General features: G+C 41.6%; 1 protein-coding gene across 11 annotated transcripts in view; it reads right to left on the reverse strand.

Annotated features, from left to right (window-relative positions):
* Positions 1-810: 810 nt before the first annotated feature.
* The window catches only part of TIAM1 (TIAM Rac1 associated GEF 1), a 176,710-nt gene continuing 158,646 nt past the window's right edge, over positions 811-18,874 (reverse strand). For 7 of the 11 annotated variants that reach the window (XM_033146900.1, XM_033146902.1, XM_033146901.1 and 4 more), the window contains 12 exons: positions 17,427-17,606; positions 16,026-16,094; positions 15,591-15,716; positions 14,626-14,734; positions 12,971-13,150; positions 11,895-12,013; positions 9,850-9,958; positions 7,949-8,007; positions 6,532-6,634; positions 4,483-4,570; positions 3,856-4,028; positions 811-1,635 (listed from right to left, as the gene is read on the reverse strand). In XM_033146900.1, the coding sequence (XP_033002791.1) occupies positions 1,151-1,635; positions 3,856-4,028; positions 4,483-4,570; positions 6,532-6,634; positions 7,949-8,007; positions 9,850-9,958; positions 11,895-12,013; positions 12,971-13,150; positions 14,626-14,734; positions 15,591-15,716; positions 16,026-16,094; positions 17,427-17,606 (1,800 nt within the window). In that variant the 3' untranslated portion in view covers positions 811-1,150. Of the gene's footprint in view, positions 1,636-3,806; positions 4,029-4,482; positions 4,571-6,531; positions 6,635-7,948; positions 8,008-9,849; positions 9,959-11,894; positions 12,014-12,970; positions 13,151-14,625; positions 14,735-15,590; positions 15,717-16,025; positions 16,095-17,426; positions 17,607-18,874 lie in introns of all 11 variants that reach the window. The other 4 variants (XM_033146906.1, XM_033146909.1, XM_033146905.1 and 1 more) reach the window with 3 other exon arrangements.

Raw genomic sequence — 18,874 nt, forward strand, 5'->3', positions numbered from 1 at the left:
TAGCAAGTGTGCATAAGATTGCAGGCTAACACTGTAAAATTCCCATCCCTTTGTGCCCTTGCATTTCAGGTAAAATACAAAAAATATCTTTTTCAAGTGTTAAATTTGGATCTCTTTTTCGAATAAAAAAAGAGTTTGGCATTGTTATAATTTTTTTTTAAAATGTAAAACTAGAACTTCCAATGTTGACATTAAATCAGACTAGTCACAGACCAAAGAGAACTCGGCACAACATAAATTCCAGATTTTCCCTCACACATTCCTAAAATATACATAGTGTTGCTGGATCCAGAGATCCTCCCTTGGTGACAGTAAGCTTTGTGAATGCTACTGTGTGCAAGTACCTCCCATGCCAAACAAACGTTTGGTGTTGTCAGCACTGATCACTTGTGAAGGGATGGGAGAAAGGGGAGCTTGGTTCTGGTCCCTCCCCAAGCAAGTGACTGGACCATTCAGAGTTGACAGCCCCAAATATCTGTTCAGCAGTGCATGCGCAATGCAGGTCCACCCCATGCATACCCCTGGGTACTGAAGGAAAGATTTCCCCCCTCCACTCAAACGCCAACTGTGGCATCCCATAAATTAGGGAAGTCCATGCACTGATGCCTGCTTCTCGGCATGGAACTCCCTTGCTGGATGAGAGTGAGAAACGTTGACGTTTAAGGGGGATATAAGAATACTGCAGCCTGAAAGACTTATTCCTTGCAACTTCCTTGCTTAAGATGAACCCATGATTGACATGTCACATATAAAATTTGTTTGCTGCTTGTGCTATCAACTTAAGCAAATTTGATGCATTTTTTTTAAAAAAAGAAAACCACATACACACAACCACAGCAATGTGTATTCTAGTAAGATCTATGCATCCCATTTCAATATGCAGCGCCTGATTAGTTTCGAATAAATAAAGCCCTTGGTAATGTACAGAGAAGGACTCAAGCTCATTCCAGTTTGTTTTGCTTCCTTCTCCCCTGTTATGTATTACCTTAAGGGAAAAGAGAAAGGGGAGGAGGAGGCTGTGTGGTTTCAACCAGTTTAGCTGCCATAACTGTATGTGCAAGTGTGCATTCCATAGGGTCATTCTCCACAATGTGTAAGGGGTGGGTTGGGGGCACATCTATGCCTACCATCTAATGAGAAAGTGGCAGGTCTAAAGCTCAGTGTTCAGTTTCCTTGGTGGTACGAAATCTTCACGGCGGACCCAGATGACCTCTTCACTGTTGGCTTCCATGCTGCCATTAATTCCAGAGAGAGCAGATTGCTTCTTTAGCTGAGCCATTCTGGACGCGTGCGTCCCCAAAGCGAACCGCACTTTGTCGCCTCGGCACGACTGGCTGCTTGTAATGGAAGCCGCCTGTAGCTGCTCCTGAAGTTCTTTTTCCACCATGGTGCTCCTCAGAGGCTCGCAGTATTCGTCGTCATCACTGAGAATGTCGGTTTCTTTAATGTCCTCTTGCTCTTCATACTGGCCGAGGTCAAACTGTTCTTCTACCCAGCGGTCAGTGTCCTTGTTGTTGGAGGCCTGCTGGGACTCTTTTTCGGGACTGCTGGCGAACACGGCATCTGAATCAATGGTAAATCTGTTTCGAGCCAGCCTCCTCCTCCGCCTCCCAAGAGACTTGCTTGGGGCAGACACTGTGTGCACACACAAAAATAAAACCCCAGATGCTTTTACAAACAATTGGTTACAAAACACTTCCCCCCAGAATTTGGCTTCCAAATACTTCTTCATAATTATCTTAGTCAAGGATCAACAGCCAAAAAGAAGGGTGGGCAATTTTTACACCAACGTTTTCTGTGCAGGCAACTTGAATTTTAGACAGTTTCTGGGAATTATAATTTTTGCCAGTGACCTTTGAGAAATCTGGCCTCTAGCAGCTCCTCACACTAGGATAGTGGACCCCATTTTGTCACCTAATTGTTTGCTTTTCATGCCAGGGCCATAGTGACAAACAGCCAATCCTGCTTTGTGGAAAGGGTGGTTGGTATTTAATGGTCCTCCATTCTTTGCAGCTTTATTATTCTATGGCACAGGTTGGGAAACTTTTGTCAGCCTGAGGGCCATATCCCCTCATGGGAAGCCTTCCAGGGTCTGCCTGCCAGAGATGGGCTGGGCAAGAGACAAAAATGGCTTCAGTAGAAGAAGCGACTCCTACTTTTGTACATAATGTGAGTTGCATTCTAGCCATGCAAAAGTCAGAGGTGTGGAGCTACACTGGTGAAGGGTGTGGCCTGACGGAAGGACTGCAGCTTGCGGAGAGTTCCAAAGGCTGGATTCAGAGGCTTGGCATTTGGCCTGCAGGCTTGAACTTCCCTGTTCTAAGATTTGCTTAGAGGGAAAACATGCTTTCCCAATAATTCTGCATGTCTTGCAGTGAATGCCATAGTTTTTGATGGGGGAATGCACATATGTACTCAGAAGGAACAAGCAATGGGAGACGCATGAAGAAATGCTGTTCAATAAGATGTCCTGACACATGCATCTCCCCTTCAAACTTCAGGCCATTCACTACATGACAAATGGTGTCCAAGCTCAATAAGTCTATGCTCCGTGTGTAAATGCAGACCATCCTACTTTCTTATTTCTTACACCCTCTTTAAGGTTTCAATAAAATGGACCAAAAATGTATATTTAAGGAAGGAACTAATTTCCCATATTCCTTCTTGCTAAAGTGTGAGCTTAAGAGGGGAAAGTGAGTTAAGGTTAAACCCCAGAAGCCGCATAGCACAGGCTAAGTATGGATCAAATCCAGAGATTGAATAGATGCTAAAGAAGAATGTACAAGACCAATGGATGTGTGTCTATTCCAAAGGAGAAGCAAACCCATTTGTTCATTCTCAAGAGGTCCTCCCAGCAACTGTGTAGCTATTCCAGTACAAGTTACTTGCTTGTGCATTATGCTCAAACCTAATTCTAAGTTGTTTGATACTTAACCACCAATCAGAAACACCCCCAAACCTGACATCATAAAGTTAACAGTCAGGTTTTAGAATTTTAAAGTGGAGAAAAAGGTAGAGCATTACAGTGTTCCTGCTCTCTTGAGACAAATGTTCTGCTATTTAGGAACAAAAGGAGTCAGCAGGAAATTAAGGAGGCTCTACAGCAGAAAGCAAAAGGCCAGTTTGTTTTTCCTCAGCACTCATAACCAGGCCTCTGAGGTGCAGAGTCTTGCACAAAAAGTCCTGCTGTGAATATTATCGGTCTGTTACAAAAGAGGTAAAAAATACCCAGGATACACGGTTAATTTTTCACTTAGATCCAAGATAAAAATCCTCTAAAGCTCCATATTTTGCTTTTTCTTGAAGACAGCACAGCATTTCCTCTCTACTCCCCTGTCCCACAATCATACGCTTTCCAGTTTGTTAGTTTGCTGAAGGTCAACTGATAATGTAACTACCTGCCCTAAGTCACGGGAAATGCAGGTAGTCCCCCCCCCCAACCCCAAAAGGCAGCCTATAAAATAAATAAAAGATGGAGACAGAAGCTGAAAAGTCAGCAAATTTTCCTCTTGCTTCAAGGTCTACTACTAAATTGTGTAGGCATGGATCCACCTTACAAGGGGTCTTCTGAAGACAGAGACATTTGCCTTGCTAAATGTAAATGTCTGCCTATTGGTAACACATCTGATTGACTTGTAAAGAAACCCACCTGGATAACTTTCAAGCTTGAAAGGTGCTTGTCAAAGTGCAACCCCCACCCCACCATCAGCAATGTGCTTTTAAAGGAAGAGTGAGATTTGAACTCATGAGGAACATGAAAGCACCACCACCATTTTGCACAAATAAAGAACTCAGGCGTGTCTTACAGTGGTGGTTGGGTTACCGAGATCTTGAAAAGCTGTAACCCTACAGTACCTGCCCTGTTCATAGCTGGCCTTGCACCTTTTAAAGCACTCAGTCTTTTTCCTCCAAAAGGAACATACTGCTGGGATGAAGGCAAACTTTCAGTTTTAAGAAGCTGCCTTCTGTGCTTGTCGCGTAATATTGAGTGAATAGACTTCAGAAAGTCCTTCCGATGATCTGGGGAACTAGATGAAAGAAAGAAAGAAAGAAAAAGAAAAAAAGGGAACACAAGTAAGGCACTAAGCTAGCAAAATTGTTTGCATTTGCATTCTATTTATTTAGCTTAATTTGCTGTATAATGTTGCAAGCTGTTGTACAATCTTAACTGAATTCACCCTCACAAGAATCCTGTCAGATCAGCAGCTGTTCTGACACTACGAACTGGGAACTAAGGAGCAGAACAATGTCAAGGCCACAGTAAGACCCTGGCAATGATCAGAATTAAACCCAGGTTTTCCAGTTCTATGCCCAGCTTTCCTCAACATTATCTAGTCCTCTATCTAACTACTGATCTGTTCATTCACCTTTTGTTGGCTGCTCTTGGCTGTGGCTTTCAGAGCAGCTTACAATAAACAGTAACAATAAGCTTCACTACAAGAGTCAAATATATTGGTATATTTAAAAACAGCACTCTCTTACCTACAACAAAGGTGGAATGACCTCTCTGGCCTGCCTTCAGACTCAGACTTCACATGAACAATCTCACAGACAGAATTGGCCTCTGTATCTAGAAGGAAGATAAAAACACTTTTAAAAAACAGTGTTTTGAATTTTCATGGCTACTACGGCCATCCCCCCGTGACTGTCAAAAAGGAGAGCTATGCAAGATTCACCAGGACTGTGTGAGCATCAGCTTCTAAAGGCTGCACCAAATGAGAGTTCGGGTACTTCCAGAGGAGCCACAATCCATATTTTAAAGCAAAGAGAATGAAATAAGAGAACAGCCAAGGCTACTCCTTTGGGATGATCCCTTATTGCTTGTTCTGTGGCTTCAAGGGCAACACTGACAGTCGTAAGTTGTACTCTTGAGCCTGCAATACCATGTTACAGCACAACAGAGAAAAGAATTGTAGGCTCACTTGCCACAAAACCATTCCGCTATCTGTTTTAGGGCTTCATGCAGCTTCTCTGCTTGCTAGTGGGCTTCCAGCTGCTCAACAAGATTCACTTTCACCAGAGTGAACCTAACAACTCATACAGCCAGGCCACATGCAGTGCACACCAGCAGCGCATATTAGGAATACTTGTTTCATACACTTCAAAAAAGTGTCTCTCTATTTACTCTCCATGACAGCAGTTTCTGGAGATCAGATCAGACAACAGAATTTTTGTAGACTGACATGCAGAACTACAAGACAAGTGAGGTGCAATCAAGTAAGGACCAGATGAACATCAATGCTAACCTAAACCACCTTCCAAGTTGGAAACACAATCTGGCAGCTTGAGGTTTAAACCTTTCTTTATATATGTAGGAAATGAATAGTGGTTTGCTTGTTTTAATGGTTGGTCAGCAGCATGAAGCCACTGGTTAAAAGGGATTGGGAATGCTCTGAAATAAGAAAAACTAACATTGCTATAGCATAGGACCCAGCCGTTCCCAGAAAGTCTTTTGAGTGACTCAAGCTCAGCAGTGATCAACCTCAAATAAGGCTGCCTCCATGCCTAAACAAGCATTTCACTGAACATGGCAAATGAGGCCTGGGATCATGGCAGGATGATTCATTCAGTGCTCAGCAGAATGGCTTTGAGTGGCTTACAGTATATTAAAGAAATCAGTCACAATACTCCATCAAAATAAAAAATTTAACAGGCAAAGTTTTAAGCAATTTCCTCTTTTTTAATTAGTCAAAATTTAGGCAAAGGTTTGCTGACATCTCTCACTTATGTGGCGGCAGCAAGGAGGCCATCCCTGAGCAGGATGTCTCAACACCACCAAGGTGTTACCACCACCAAAGAGGCTCTAGAGTTAATGGTGAACCACTGCGATTAAATGTCAGGATACTCATAAGAGCCTCCTCAAAGGATCTGAAAGCACAAAAACTGAGGAGGCTTCTTTCAGTACACAGGTCATGTGGGACATTTAAGGTTAAAACCAGAATAATGAACTGGAGTCAGAAAGAAGTAATTAATCCATGTTTATGGAGTGGTACTGTATGGATTCTACACTTGTGCCAGTTTAATAACGAATTTTGGAACCATGGTAGTTTCCAAACTTTTTTCAAGGGCAGCCAACACAGAGTTCACTACAACAGAGCCAAATCTAGAAATCGTGTGTTTTAATTTAGGAGAAGCTGAACAGCCACATTTGCCAAACCAAAAGGCATGGTATGCTAGACAGTTGCTGTGTTTTTTCAGTCTTTAATTTGGTTTTACATCAAAGAGTCTGTTGAGGTTGTTTTCTCTTTTTTCTGTGTTGTTGGAACTTGCTTTTATTTGCTCCATTTTTTTGTATGTATGTTTTGTTACCTGCCTTGAATGTTTAGAAAAGCACAAAGGTTTTTAAGTAAGATAAACACATCGTGGATGTTGGCTCATATTATGGCTCTATGATCTGTACTGTTTTCTTGGTACTGTTGCTGCGGGTTGGTTTGTCATGACCTTTGGCTAGAACAACAAACTTACATTGTAGTAAAAAACAAAATAAATTAAAAACAGATCCAAACACAAAGAAAAATGTTTGCTTGCTACCTGCGCTTGCTGGTGCCCGAACTTGCAGAGCTTCTAAAGGAATCATGTGACGGAAACGGAATGGGTCTGAGTCTTCGTATATTGAAGCCCTGTGTGATCCTCCCTATATAAGAGTGGGAAGAGAACCATGCCTGTTATTATTTTTATAGCACTGACTTCACACCTGTGGTCTGAGATATCCACAAAAATAAAGCTAATGAAACTCTTTCCTACGAGTGTGTTTTCCCTTTCCTTTAGCAATCTATCTCTGCCCATTTCTTAAGAAATAATATTGCTAGCCAGCACTGCATTCAGGTTTCTTTCATTCCACTTGCCTAGGAATGAAAGGCAATCACTCCTCTGTTGACCACCTCCCCATCCCACAGACCTGGGAAAACTTTAGGTTCAAATACCTCACAAATACTGTATGTCAGTTTTATTTTGCAGTGTGGTATACTGTCCATAGTATACTGTTTGTAGCTTCTTCCAGATCTGGGAATGACTTATCAAAGTCTGCTCAGCTTCTCTCAGCTAGTAAAGTATTAAGGCAGTGTTTCTCAATCTTTTTCAACCCATGCCCCCTTTAACTAACATTTAAATCCCATACCCCCTTCAAACCTGGCTCCCCTAATTATTTTATTTGAATTTTCAAAAGGATTAAAACACTCCTGGCTCTCCGATCTACAATTGCTCCCCCCTGCAACGCCCCTCCACATTTGAGAAACACTGCACTGCACAATGCAAGGTGTGTGATGTATTGTGTAGTTGCTGACGGTGTCCAAAAAAGTAACTGCAAGTGCCTAGAATAATTCTGACAATGTCATATGAAATTGAGGAGGGCTGCTTAATATAAGCAACAGTTGTGCTCAGTTCCTTCAAAAGAATTGGGGTAAGTGGCACTGTCCACCTAAAGTTGCCTGTCTGACTTTACTGGAGGTCACCTGCGATGTTGCCTATCCATTGGGAGGCTACCTTTGAAGGACAGCATTGGGCCCCTCAAAGGCATCCTGATTGCTGCTGTCGCCAGCTTCCCAGCTGAGAGGCAACCTGCGAGAACAATGCTATCTGTACACTTGGAGGTGGCATGCTTCTGAATACCAGCTGCTGAAACAAGCAAGAGGAAAGAGTGCTGTTACACTCAGATCCTGCTTTGTGGGTTTCTCACAAGCATTTGGTTGGCCACTGTGAGAACAGGATGCTGTACTAGATGGGCCATTGATCTGATACAACAGGGCTCTTCCTGTGTTCTTAAAGCTAACAGAAAGATGCCTCTGGAGTCCTTCAAAGGCAGTCTGGCTTCTGCCTCCACATCCCTTCCTGAGAGGTGACTTCACATGTATGAGTCTGATTATCTAGTGGGAACTGCAAGGAAGCTTCAGCATGTGCCAGTTTTAAAGGAGTTACTGACAGTGTTATTTACTGTAATAGAAAAACTTACCAATTTTTTCTTCTGTTTGGAGCCATCTTTATAGACAAGAACCACAGCAGTTTTGAATACTACAGAGGGACCAAAATATATAGAAAACCATTAAATTGTAGTGTGGAATAGATTGTTATGTTAAAGGAGTGGGGAAAGGGGAGGTCGATACACCCCCAAGTACATATCCCATGCACCCAAACAACTAAGTTTACGCTTGGAAATTTCAAATGCTTATCACATCATCATCATTTTATTATTTATACCCCACCCATCTAACTGGGTCGTTCCAGCCTCTCTGGGCGGCTCCCAAGATATATAAAAACATAGTAACATTATCATTGAAATATTTTACAATAAAAAACATGGTTGGGAAATACTATACATATGTAATGCTGATACATTAGCTTTCAGAACAATCCTGCCAAGGAATATAGTGATGGTGGGGGATTATGAATGCAAAACATAAAAGACAGAGCTTATTAAAAATATGAAATAATGTATACATTAGATGTAATGAATCTAAGTAAGGGCTCTAATAAAGCACATTTCACAAACCTGAAGTCTGCCCACCACACTTCTAGATTATAGCTTGATATTAAAAAAAATATTATAGATACTTAAAGCGGTTATCATCAAACTACATATTGTAGGAATTATTTTATGCATTATAATGGGATTACTCCAGAGCAAGCAGTGTGATGATTACCACTTAAATTTCTTGATTGAATAAGGTTCCTATAAGCAATCAACATAATAGTAGCTCATAGATTTAAAAAGGACAAAATTCAGTTAATAAAGTCCCACATATCCATAAGTTACAAAACCAATGTATTACTTCAAAAGAGATTTTTTAAAAATCCATGCTGCTAATCTTATTAAATTGTAATGTATTCCTAGTTAATCTTCAAGCAATTAATTCTGCCACACTGCTGTGCTAAGGGAAGGAACCAGCATCAACATTTACATGGGAGTAAAATGTAGGCCAATAGCTCCGATGGATCTAAATTGAAGATGGAAGGAGAAACTGGCTGATCATGGTTAGTCACTGTTTTCACAGCACCTTTTTTACCTAATCAATTTAGATACACTTATTTTAGGCATAAAAACATATTACAAGGCTACAAGCAGTCCAGTCCTTTAAAAACAAGAATGACAACAGCCTTGAGTATCTCAACTCAAGGTCACTACTTAGCAATTTCATAAGAATATTTGGCCATCTTAATGAAATTTCCTTATGGCATCAACCAGAGCAGATTGGGCTCCTAAATTTACATCACTGACATGTGAAGAGTAATTTTCAGGATGTGCTGACTGATGCGCTGATTCAGTTCAGCCAAAGCTATAAGCTCATGGTACCCATGCCTAACCTACTCACAACGCAGAAGTGATTTTATGAACTATACATTCCACATGGCAGGAGGAGCCATTCTGGTGCATGAAAGTCCTGTGGCACAACAGACACTACTTTTTTATTTATTTAGGGGAAGGTACTTTTCTTGCACTTACTGTTTATTGCTAAAATAGTTTGTATTTAAGCACTGGCCTGGTAGTCCACCCCTAGCAACAAGAACTCCTATGCAGGCTAAACAGCAGGGATAGAACACTCTATCCCTCCCCTTTGCCTAGCATAAAAGCCAAGCAGACTACCAGAAGATGGAAGTCCCCTCTGTGCCCAGCACAAAAATTTAGCAGGCTGCTGCAAGAGGGACACAGCTCCACATTTCTCTTCTGCCAGGCCCCAGCACTGTTGCAGGCTAGCAACCTTTGTGGGCTTATTTGCAAGGCTGTGTTAAAGCACTAACCTGGAATGGTAGGAGACTCCCCTGGAGCTGTGACCCTGGAAACAATCATTGACAAATTCTGCTTAAGTTCTAAATGAAAACTATCATTTGCTTTCTTTTTTGGGAAAAAGCACATACCAAATGCTGCCAATTCAGGTTCCTTTTTCCACTTCCCAAGCGATGTTGGAGGATTAAGCCAGATGACTGTGGTGTGCAAAAGTAAGTCTCCCATAGAAAGATCTGCAACCTGCCAACCACAGAAAAGCAGACAGAAAAGAAATGTCAGTGTGCATTTTAAAAATAGGTTTCATAAAATTATTGACACTGAACCATGCAGGTGAATGCTTGTAATGGGATTTTAAAATTATGGCTTTGCAAGTCTAAACAAAAGACATGATTCAAAAACTGCAACGTGTCAAACGAAGGCTGTCACTCAAGTAACGACAACTTAATTTATTCTGTGAGTTTTTGTAGAGCTACCTGAACAATTTATATAAATCTACATATAAATAAAGCAATGGCAACATTCTCATGTTACAGTAAACTGTGGGAAACCATAGCTAATGGTTTATTGCGAATGCAACTCCCATTTCCCTTCTCCTCTAACGTGAGTGGGAGCAGCAAACCACAATTACTGGCTTAGTGTTACGTTAGAACAGGGGTAGGCAACCTAAGGCCCATGGGCCACAAGCAGCCCACAGGGGTCGTTTAACTGGCCCACGAGCCGCCCCTGAACTGAGCCGCCTGCTCGGCGAGTCCCCACGCACTGCGCTAAACCAGCACAGCACGGTTTGGGGACTCATGTCCACGGTGCTGGAAACCACATCTGTGCATGCTCAGATGCCGAAAATCACATCTGCGCAGATGCAGATGCTGGAAATCGCGGCCGCGTGCACACGGTCTGGCCCACAGAAGGATCTCTGCTGGAGTGAACCGGTTCAGGTGAGGTAAACCTTGCCAACCCCTGCATTAGAATAAAGGATTGTGGTTTGTTTCACTCCAGACAAACCCTGATGTGAACCTAAGGTTTGTTCTTGGCTTACCAATCACAGTTTATTGGGAGTGAAACAAACTATACCAGATTCGGATGCAACATTAAGCTAGGAGTTGTAGTTCGCTGCTGCTGTTTGTGCTAGGGAAGTGTAGCATAGAGGTGACGGTCAGAAATCAAGAACACACCCAGGCCTGGCAAAAACATTCAAGAAGGGTGTAAAGCACAACCGTTGAGGGGAGAATTCCAAGGGCCTGGTAGAGCAGATCTGGCCCCTGGGCCTGAGGTTCTGCACTCCTGGCCTACTGCAGGCTGCACCAAATGGAAGAGATAAGGTGCACTGGCTGGTGCTGAAAAGCAAGGCATGTGAATTTCATGCCTTCAACATCAGCTGATGCTAGGAAGAAGACAATCAGCTCCAATTTTAGGCATTCCTAGTATATTTAAGATAATGTTTTTTCTTTGAATGATGCATGGGTAAATGTAATCTAGCGTAAACCAATGAAACCCATACAATTTATTGGCTAAGATTTCTTTGAATGACAGCCTAGTCCTAACTATTTCCATTTTCAGCTTCCAGATAGGCTTTCTTTACAGGTATTAAACATTACTTTCAAACGCACCATTGGCCACATCATTGTTTCAAGGAATATAGGACGAAAGCAAAGGTAAAGGAAACAAACAAACCCAAGCAACCTGGATATATAGATAGGTTGATGGGTTGGATAATTATGTATTATTTATTTAATTTATAAATCACTTCCACTGAGGATTTAATTTATAAATCACTTCCACTGAGGCAAGTGATTTTAAATATAACAAAAATATAAAACAGGTTTATATAAAAGAATTGCATATATAAAAACAATTAAAACAATTATATGTAACAGTTTCAAACAACAGCAACGCAAACATAAAATCAGTTTAAACCCAGCACAGATATTATCTGGGATAAAGATCTCCTTTCAGAAGGCTATATATACCATACCAACACAGTAGTTGAACCAGAATTTATACAAATGCCACCAAGGCGTGCCTTCAGGAGTGTTTATGTGCTGTTTATGCTTTGTGAGACAGTGCAAGAAAAGAGAACTAACAACAAGAAATAAGAGATTAAATCCTCAAGTCACAAAAGATATATCATCCTTAAAATAAAAAAATATCCTCCAAACTATCAAGAACATGCCCTTACCTCTTTTTTGTCTCCCGTTTGCTCTGCAATGAGCTGGTCAAACACAGCACCATATTCCTCATGGATTTTCTGCATTTCATTAATATGGCTGGCAACTTTGTTCATTGTTTTTATGGCCACTAGAAGAAAGGCAAAGAAACAGAAAGCAATGAGAGCAGAGATACCAGACTACATTGCTATCCTTTGGGAGTGTTTATCTGCATTACATTTCTACTGCATTTTTAGAATATATAGACAATTGTCCTTATGCTCTTGGTTTGCAACACAACACCTTCCATCACAATGTATTTGACCTGCTAGCCGGGAACGGGTTATTCTTTTTCCTGCGTTATCTTTTCATTATGTTCCTCAGTCTACAGCAATGCTGTGATTTATCAGCCAAACAGGAGAGTTATTTCAGGCTGGGCAGAGTGTGTGAAGGAGCAGTGATTAAATTTGGACTCACTGAACTACAGTCTTGATAGTACTGAGGGACAGTAGCTGTGCAATCTTATTTTTAATGAATCACAACCAGTTTACGCAGCCATGCAATGCATGCTATAGTACTGCACATACACTGTTTTAATCTACTCAGCAACACATGCAAAACTGAATGCTCTGCATGTGTTGAGGCAACAGCATGGCCACCCAAGGGTGTGATCGATTACAGAACAAAATGTGCAAGTGTTGCCCTGTGTATGCACTCTTAGAGATTATCTTCAAGCACACAGCTTCTCAGTTAAGATCCCTAAAGTTTCCAGGGTGGGTTGACCTTATCTTTTCTGTACTGCTTGGAGGGCTTTGGCACATCTGAGAAGATGCAACAAAACATCCCTTTCCCCACATACCTTTAGCTATATGAACTCCTTTCAAGAGTTACAAATGTGGGTCACCTTGTAACATGTTAAGTGGCTCTACAGAACACAAGAAGGGCCCTCCTGGATTAAACCAAAGGCCTACCTAGTCCAACATCCTGGTCTCCTGCAGCTGTCTGTGGGACACTCACAAGCAGGATGCAGGAACATGTGACAACAACAAATGCGTAATAAAAACTTGGCACACGTTAAGCTTTAAAATCACACTCAATATCAGCTTACCATCCAGGTGGTAATGCTCTTCACTGTCTGCATCAGTGAGGGCAAAGAGTTCTTTCAGCAAAAGAGGGTACTTCAATATCCTCTGGATGGGCTTGATGAGGTACGACTCTAACGTTGACGAGTGTTGTCGTCTGGGATTCTGAGCATCCAAAAAAGCCTTAAACGCAGTGTCTGTCTTAGCTAAAGGATTGGAAATAAAAAGCAACTCTCAGGACATGATGAAAACATTTTGCTTCATTTAAAAAAAATATTATTACATATTACTTATCTACCACTCTCTCTGCCTGAAGGTACTCAAGGTGGCAAACAATATACAGATTTACAATAAGATGAATATTGTTTAATTTTAAGGTGTAGCCACCATCCACATGGTTTGTGGAGTGAGAGATTTCTCAAGGCCCATTCCAAAAAGAAAATAGGAAGGCAGATGATGTGGGTGGTGGGGAAAGTGGTGAGAAAAATACCCAAAACTCAAGCATGGAAATGTAACTTCATGAAAATGGATACGGAAACAGTCAGTTGAATAATGTGCCTATAATGGAATCAGCTGGCATGCACAGGGTTTGTATAGAGGTGTAAGGGAGTGTAAGTTTGCACATGGGCTGCATTTTTTTAAAAAAAAATCCATTTGGAAGGCACAAGAGAAAAAGATTGTTGGCTGACAGTATTTGAAGATTGTGGTATGCAGCTTCATGGGCAGGTTATTAACAGAAGGCCTCTTCCCTTCCCTTCCCCCTCTTTGGCCTCTGCCACTTGATATGTTCACAGACCTGAATGCAGTGCAGGGATCAATGGATCCCCATGCAAAAAGAAATTAACCTTACGTTACACTACAGAACTTGCAACTTCCTCTTCCACCCACATGTCATTCCTGATAAAGATATATATACATTGTGGATATGCAAGCTGTGCTGTAAATGAACCATTTCCCTATATACATAAATATTTCATAGGAAACTTCTGTGTATGAAATAATTTTGCAGGTAGCTATGTCCCAGCTCCTGCCCACCTAGCAGTTCGAAAGCATGTCAAAGTGCAAGTAGATAAATAGGTACTTCTCTGGCGGGAAGGTAAATGGCGTTTCTATGTGCTGCTCTGGATCGCCAGAAGCGGCTTAGTCATGCTAGCTACATGACCCGGAAGCTGTATGCCGGCTCCCTCGGCCAGTAATGCGAGATGAGCGCCACAACCCCAGAGTCGGACACGACTGGACCTAATGGTCAGGGGTCACTTTACCTTTTATTTAAAAAAATACTCCTCTGGAGCTTAAGAAGATGGAGCTGCATTTCTATCTAGTTTGTTTGGGGAAGAGTTTGCTGATACAAGCACCCCAGTTTCCAGAAGATGAATTATTTAAGCAAAGAGAACTCTGAATAGGTTTGTTATCATCTAATATACAAGAGTAAAAAATAGTTTAAAAGTGACACACAGGTTGTATCACCCATCATCCTGGTATTAAACCTGTATTAACAGTTTTGAAAGACCTCAAAAGATTGCACAGCAAAATATTCCACGCCTGTATTCACAGGGCTACAAGCACATATAGCTCTTGCACCATCCAAACCCTGCCTGTAGTGATGCAATGTTATGGCTTGAGAGAGGCTACCACACAATTTGAGAATAAGGGAGGTATGTTGTGTTCATATAGCTCTTACCTTTCACAAGAACTTTTGGAACTTTTGTATGGCTGGCACAAAAGGCACTGTAGAGCTTGAAACGATCAGCATAATAAAGGAATGACCCACCCAAGGAAAATAACACTTTCTAGGATCAAGAGAATGGAAAGCAGAGAATTTTAGCTGTTTTTTTTAAGTAGTGCATTCAGACTTTCTATTTCTCATCCCTCCGCCCATATCATACGACTAGAGCTTTTGAGACCAGAAGGAGAAGGAAATTGGTAACTCAAAATACAAGGAATGTCTTATCAACCAATTTCATTCCTACCTTCAGAGGGAATGAGGAAAGTTTCTGGGTAGCATCCATAGCAACAGACCATCAAAAGCTGCCTCGTGAAGGGAGAGATGACTACCAAGAGACTGACCTTATTATTTATTTAATGCACAGCCCTGCAAGAAACCCACACCTAGGGATCATTTACCACACAATCCTGTTCTCTTACTGAGGTCAGATGAAAGTAAAAAACTGAAGAGAACAATCTGCACTTAAATGGTAAAGATTTATAGAACATGCACATATTCCCGTTTAGTAATGTTATAACCTAATAATGCAATATTTAAAACATTTTTCAGTTCTTCTGATACTGCTTCTTCACAATGAGTTTTTACTTTTTTCTCTCTTTACATTTCTTTTATGTGTTATGTAATTCCTGGTAACAGGAAAGAGAAGGGTAATAAAGAAGTGGGTTAGTTTTCTGCTTTTTTATCAAGAACAAAATGAGTGCAGTTTATAGTTCATATTTCCACAGTTACTTTCTAGAAAATGGCACACTAGCCTTGCCTGAACTCAGGTCTTAAGACAATGAAATTTCTGTTGTTTACTATTCAACAAAAATACAAGTGAGAAACTGGATATGAAAACATCCTTATAGCACACTAGGAATTGAATTAAATTAATGGAGAGTGAGGAGTAATGCTACTGATTAATTAAAACAAATGCTTACTTTAAACTGGTCAACTTTTTCAAGCTTTTCCAGATCTGGAACCAACCTCACCCCATCTTCAAGCGTTTTCAGGAATTCAACCTGAAATGCCACCATTTCAGTCAAATTTCCAAAGAGAACGTCAAGCTGGTGAGAAAGAAATAGGGAAACATGGGTTGAAAATTATTAATCTCATATAAAATATGTAACAACACATTATCTCTACATTTTTAGACTGCTAAATGCCAGTGATCTGATTTTAGTTTAAAAGTCTAATCCTGCTAACCAGCCTTTATTTGAACGTGTTTGCCCTTACAAGTCCTTGGCAATATCAGTCATCAGCTTCATTATGTTCAGAAATCCATTTCAGAATTTCATGGTTCGAATCTACACTGCATCTTGTTTAATTTCAGCCACCAAACCTTTCTGAACAGTATGTTGGAAAAGGTTCCATACCTCTTCTTGAGTGAGAAACGTTTCCTTTTGCAGAGGCATCAGGTATCTCTCCATTAGACAATTTAAATCCTGAAAGTAAAAGAATATTACATTAGCTGCATTTTCTCCCAACCCTAGAAAGTATAGGTTTAAAGCATCTTCCTGGAGCTGGTTTGCACATAATGTAAACAGAATTTAGCAAAGCATAAAAGAGACTCAGCCTTGTCTGATCTAAGCATTGGGCTCATATACTCCCCCATCCCTCTCTTCATCCAGTGTGGCAAAGAAGGGTTTCTGCCTTGTTAACTTTCAGTTGCAAAGAACCCCTACTTAGGTAAAGGTAAAGGGACCCCGACCATTAGGTCCAGTCGCAGACGACTCTGGGGTTGCGGTGCTCATCTCGTGTTACTGGCCGAGGGAGCCGGCGTACAGCTTCCGGATCATGTGGCCACCATGACTAAGCCGCTTCTGGCGAACCAGAGCAGCACACGGAAACGCCGTTTACCTTCCTGCCAGAGTAGTACCTATTTATCTACTTGCACTTTGACGTGCTTTCGAACTGCTAGGTTGGCAGGAGCAGAGGCCGAGCAATGGGAGCTCACCCCGTCGCGGGGATTCGAGCCGCCAAACTTCTGATCGGCAAGCCCTAGACTCTGTGGTTTAACCCACAGTGCCACTTAGTGAACCATAAATTGTGGTAAAACACAATGATTGGTCAAACAAGCCATCTTAATAAACTATTGGCTAGGTCACATGACACAGTAAACAAAGCCAAGGCTTACAGGGACCATGCAAACATGTGGGCTCCCAGAGAGGGCCATTTGCTCCTGCCAGAACTTTGACATCAGCAGGGAATAGAAGAATGCCATGCTCCACCAGGTTTGTGACTAAGAGACAGAAGCTTAACACTAGGGATTTCACAAACAATCTAATGGGAGTGCTTGCAAAGGTGAACATGCTTGCTCTTGTGAGCATGATACAGAGGAGCAGCTATTACTTCACCTGATTTCTAAGTGTCCACCACCACCACACTTTCTTATTCACCTCACTAAGTTTATCCAGGACTGGAGAAGAAGGGAGATGGCGGGTGTGTGTGTGTGTTCAGAGCACCCATGCCCTTGTGAGGATTACACATTCCAGCGTCACTTGTGGGAAACCGGGGGTTGTACCAATTTCCCCGCAGGGATGCTAGGATGCGCAGTCCCAAGTGCTTTTCTGTGTCTGCTTCTTCCCTTTCTCCTGCATCAGGTAAGGTTTATAGGCCACGGGGTGGGCAGGTGAAGACAATGGAAGACAATGGACAGTCCAGTTTCCCATGCATTTTATGCGCATGCTTCAGTGAAGCACACACAAAGGATCAAGCCCCTTCCACACTGCCTTTTATACATGACTATTAAGCATTTCCCAAAAGCAGCAGTTCACCTTGACATATGTGCGTTCTGTTTCAAGGAGTTCACAAATAACCTTGCGCAGTTTGTCAGCATCGGTTAGCTGTCTTGTAGCGGCTTGCTGAGGCCCAGTAAATTCCTGAGGGGTCACACAAGAGTCAGACGAATTCATCTCATGAAGACTGCGACAAAAAGCAGCAACCTGTTCTGTGCTCTTTAAAATTAAAAACACACGTATAGCCGATGTTATTTTCCAGAAACAATGGTACCATCGTTACCAGTCCCATTGAAATGTCCAGATTAAGCTATCATCATTGTTTCTCCCATTTAAAGAACTTCAAATCACCGGGCTCTTCTAAAGCAAAATGTGGCACATTACATCGACACCAGAAGAATGCAAATTACACATGATTACTTTTCTAAAGGAACTATGCGATGCTGTACACAAGGTAATTAAAGCATGCCACAAGCCCAGTCCTGCAGCCTGCTGCACTAGGAAATAGCTGCTTAGGACAGGGTTTACCAACTGCTGCATCAGCATAACTTCACAAGAGGTTATATCAACAGTGCAGAAATGTTATTCAGATGTCACAGTAAGAGAGCTGGCTCAAATGTCCAGTTTTGAGATGCCCATTACTGATATATTCACACCCTTAGGAGTTTGCTAGAATTGCTAGACACAAGATTGTTCCCAGGAGGTCAAGCAGAGAAGGCAATGAATATGCCTTTTATTTTAAACTGATAGGTTTTACTACCACCTGCTTGTTTACCTCATTTGCTATTTTGTTGTTTCTGAGGGAAAGGGACAAGATGGCACTCCACAATACAGAAATTGCCCAGCTACGCCCCTATCTGGACAGGGATAGCCTAACTTCTGTTGTCTATGCTCTGGTAACCTCTAGGTTAGATTACTGCAACATGTTAAATGTAAGGCTGCCTCTGAAGACAGTTCAGAAACTTCAACTGGTGCAGAATTGCCTGGTTGCTCACTGGGAGAAGACGATTTCAGCATATTACACCAATTCTGGTCCGGCTGAACTGGTTGCCAATCAAGTTTCTGGGCCCAATTCAAAGTGCTGGCTTTGACCTATAAAGCCTTAAATGGATCAGGACCTCACTGCGGTGGCTATCCATTTGTGCAATGCTCTCCCTGTCTGTCACCTTCATTACTTATCTTTAAATGCCTTATCTTAACCTTCTATGGTGTTTTAAATGTGTTGGTGGGAGGGGGGTTATTGATTTATGTTATGAACTGTCCTGCGACCTTCAAATGAAGGGCAGTATACAAATTTAATTAATATGACAACAACAACAACAACAACAACAACAACAACAACAACAACAACAACAACAACAACAACAACAACAGAAAGGTCCAGAAGAACCGACAATAAGCTAGACTGTTGCTGACCAGAAATGTCAATTAGAGGGTTGGAAGCTTGTAGCCACTATCTGATATCAAGAAAACCGAAGAAGGGGAGT

Source organism: Lacerta agilis, chromosome 4 (genome assembly GCF_009819535.1).
Source record: "Lacerta agilis isolate rLacAgi1 chromosome 4, rLacAgi1.pri, whole genome shotgun sequence".
NCBI classification, from domain to species: Eukaryota; Metazoa; Chordata; class Lepidosauria; order Squamata; family Lacertidae; genus Lacerta; species Lacerta agilis.